General features: G+C 40.7%; 1 protein-coding gene across 1 annotated transcript; it reads right to left on the reverse strand.

Annotated features, from left to right (window-relative positions):
- Positions 1-266: 266 nt before the first annotated feature.
- On the reverse strand, positions 267-3514 carry LOC131695357 (prion-like-(Q/N-rich) domain-bearing protein 25; the record flags this gene model as incomplete). The annotated part of the gene is made up of 7 exons (XM_058983815.1): positions 267-1350; positions 1415-1675; positions 1739-2230; positions 2282-2497; positions 2560-2808; positions 2875-3090; positions 3155-3514. Coding segments are annotated over 7 exons (1991 nt in total), but the record flags the coding sequence as incomplete, so codon positions are not given.
- Between the last annotated feature and the right edge of the window lie 397 nt (positions 3515-3911).

A 3911-nucleotide genomic window follows, 5' to 3' on the forward strand; every position in this document is an offset into this window, starting at 1 on the left:
CAATGATGACCTCGATAGCACAGCCTAGGCTACATACATAGCCTTGTACTTATAAAAAGTAAAAGTAAACGCCAGCCTGGATAATAGCAGCAGGAGTAGTTATTTACCCGGAATTGTAAAAGAGCGTCGACAAAAATCAATGAGACGACCAATGAACGACAACAATTGATTTCTTTACACGAAAACAAAAGCAACGATCATTTATTTTTTAAATCACAAGTTCATTGAAACTACTGTAATTAGCCGGGCCTCTGAGACCCCTTGCCTTTTTGAGGGTTTTTGTTCCAATTTTACGTCAGAATGGTCCAGCTCCTGATTGGTTGTTTCTGACTTTTTGCACAGTACCGAATGTTACTGCAGGGATATGAAATGATCGTTGGCAGTGTTGCTATATTTATAGGAAATGATTGTCATTACTTTTGACAAATAAAATTATTATCGTTAAAATAGTAAAAATGATTAAATTGAACAGAAATTGTGTGGCAAAGTGAAACAAGGATTTATCATGCATTTACCGTATATGTGGTTGATTAACTTTAAAAAAAATAAGACAGAAACCACATTATATTCTAAAATTTTTCAGAAAATTGTTTCATCAAACCTTACTAAACACCCATGACATGGAAAAACGGTGCCCTTCATCAGTATAGTGGAACAAAGGTACAGAATATTGCCGGCATAAAATAAATTAACAAGACTCCATTTTTATTAATAAAAATAGCAACACTGTTCGGAAGATTTCGGCAGGGTGAAAATAAGCGAAAAGAAAAATATCGAAGGAAAAATAAGAAGCCGATTGTCACGTCTTGTCTTAGGGTTGAAAAAAATAAATTAAATTTGACATGGTTGTCGAATCACATTTATTACAATGTGTTCAGCAGATGTCGCCAGTATACCGTTTTTTTTAAAATTTTCTTCAAGCTTTTTCGTCTGTTTATTTTTGATAACATTTTTCCAATTTATTCACAACTAGCAATAACTCATGCTATAGCGTCTACTCAAGTTTAGGCACAGTAAGTCCATCAAGGGGTAATAGTGAATTCTAATGTAAAACTATAATTAACATAGATCCTAAGGTTGCTGATTGTGCTTGATTTTTGGATAGCTTTTAAAATACACTCCGATTGCTTAGTTCAGAGTTAAGCTTATGAATCTAGTCGAATACAACCGCGATCGCAATTAGCGTGGATAGCGCTATGAGTAGAACACTGCCACTATATGAACTCGCCGAATTTTTCAGCTCTTTCTCCGTCACTGTGTTGCAATTTTCCCCGGAGCACACCTGACACTCGTTAGCTTTAAGTCCCTCGCATGCCGTTTTGGCTAGATTTGATTGACAGCCTCGTTCAACTGAAAAAAATCAAGATGTTATTTTTTCGAGCTTCTCACACACTTTAAAAAATGACAAGCTTACCAATTCCGTTCTGTATTCTAGTGTAGCATAGATCGCCAGGCTGGTACTTTTGACAATAGCTCATTGGCGCGTCCGGTACGTTCAGTGGGTTAGCGCATTTGCTGTCCGAATCCGACCTGCACTGGTAACAGCTAAGCCGATCGGTTGGGAAAATGTCACTATTACAGCCTTCGCCCTCGCAGGTACTGCAAGCCTTACTGGAGCAATTGCCCACTTCCTCTTCCATTAGATCACCGTGACAGCCTCGATGCAGAGCTCCATCTATAAATGAAAGTAGATCATGTCTAGTTCAGAAGTTTCCACTAGCTGACGATGGTGCCTTACTGATATCAATCCTGGAGAAACATTTTCCCGCTGACGGTTTCGAACATGGTTGACTTTCGGCAGAACCAGTCAGACAGCTCACATCTGTTACGCCCAAACTATTGCACTGCAAGCATCGATCGGTCGATTCGAGGGTACTGGCTGCTTCCTTGTTACAGCCAGATACCGAACACGTTCGGCACTGCCTGTTGTCCTTGCAAGCGCTAACACTCGGTCCCAAATCGGACTCGCATCCACGAACTGTGGTGGAATTTTCCAATCGTTCGTAGCATCGATTGCCAATTTTATATTTCTCGCAGAATGGTGCCAGACCGGTTTGATTTTGATGACACGTTGTACTAGAATTTGCACTGCATTGGTGACACCGTAACCAGATGTTATTGTTGCAGCTGTCTTCATTGCAAGTTCGACAGGAGAAGTCTACCGTATTTTCACATACACTTTGTTCTTCTATGGTTAGCTCTGATAGACATCCACGCTGGAGGGTTCCACCTTAATTAAAGTTTAAACAGAGTGCACTTCCACAGAAAAATTACAACTTACCTATTACACGTGAGTAGCAGGTATCTGTTCGGATTGGACATTTGGTAGCCATCAAAGTAGCGTCTGCACAATTCTCGTTGGAAGAATCGCACTTAACACAGTTTATAAAATTCTCCAATACCTCAATCGGTAACCTATTGCAGCCACTGCCTTTGCATGTTTCACAACCAACACATTCAGTTTGTGTGTCCAAATCCGTTGAGCATCCTCTAGTTACTATGGTCGTTAAATATTTTACATTAACATCTATGATCGAATCCATACATGTACAAACTCACCATTATTACCATCCAGCTTAGAATAACATGTTCCATTACTGCTGAACTTTGCACAGAACTTGGCTGTGTTTGGTTGTACTGCGGAACAAGTCTTACTATTGGGATCACATGTGTGACACTTCAACCATTCATCGTTGTTGCAACCCGAGCCGCTGTTGCATGTCACGCAGCTATTGTCAACAGTATTGTTGCATACACTTTGCTCATCCGAGGTTAGCGTTGATAGACAACCTCGCTGGAGAGTTTCGCCTGTGATTATAATTTTGATCAAATCTATTAGTTACTAGTGATATATAATATTCATATACGTGTTACCGATAACACGCGAGAAGCAGGTATCCTTTCGACTTGGACACCTGGTAGCATTAACTGCAGTATCTGCACAGTTCTTATTGGACGAAGTGCACTGATGACAGACGGTAAAATTCTTCAACTCTTCAAGCGATAGTTTATTGCAGCCATTTCCGTCACAAAATTCGCAATCAGTACATTCAGTTTGATGATCAAGATCCGATTTGCATCCTCTAGTGACTGTAATTATTACGAAGATTTGATTACCGTCAACACTTATTTCCTCGCATGAACCAATTCTCACCATTATCCCCTACTAGCTTCGTGTAACATTTGTCGTTACTGTCAAAAGTTGAGCAGAGCTTGACTCCGTTTAGCTGTTCTGCAGTACAGTTCGGATGACTGGGATCACAAATGTGGCACTTCAGCCAAGGACCGTTATTGCATCCAGTAGTATTACAGGTAAGGCAAGTGTTATCGGTAGCGTTTGCACATCTATTTTTGTCTATTTCCTCTAGATAGCTCGAGCAGCCACGCTGAATGTGTTCACCTTTGATCATCTGGTAGCACAAGTCGCCATCGACTTCACACTCGCTGGACGGTATCCTACCGGAAGCGCACGAAGGAGTGCCGTTTGTGCTGCACTGGACGCAGCTAGGTAGTGCTGAAAATATGAAAATAAGATTGTGCATGGGTATTTCAATGTGAATTTCAATATGTAGAAATTTGATGTGTTGCCTCACTTTGCAACTCATAACTCCGGAACTAAAGCTCCAATTCAAATAAAATAGTACAGCAAATGTTAAGGAGACTATGCCTTTCATTTGAGACTAAGTTTGCAACAGTAGAGCTAGCCGCGCTGAGAAAGAAATGTATTTAAGTGATCTTCGAATGCCCTAAGTTCGTAGGAGTATGCCTGGCGCGACAGTTGACAATATTGTCGAAGAGATGTGCCACGACTAGCATATTTGGGACGCTGTCAACAGAGTGGTTACTAGTATACTCTCCGAGTTGCGGAGGAGGTGGCGAAATGATCAACAAAGTAGCGCCATTGACTAGAA

Source organism: Topomyia yanbarensis, unplaced genomic scaffold, assembly GCF_030247195.1.
Source record: "Topomyia yanbarensis strain Yona2022 unplaced genomic scaffold, ASM3024719v1 HiC_scaffold_389, whole genome shotgun sequence".
Classification (NCBI taxonomy): Eukaryota; Metazoa; Arthropoda; class Insecta; order Diptera; family Culicidae; genus Topomyia; species Topomyia yanbarensis.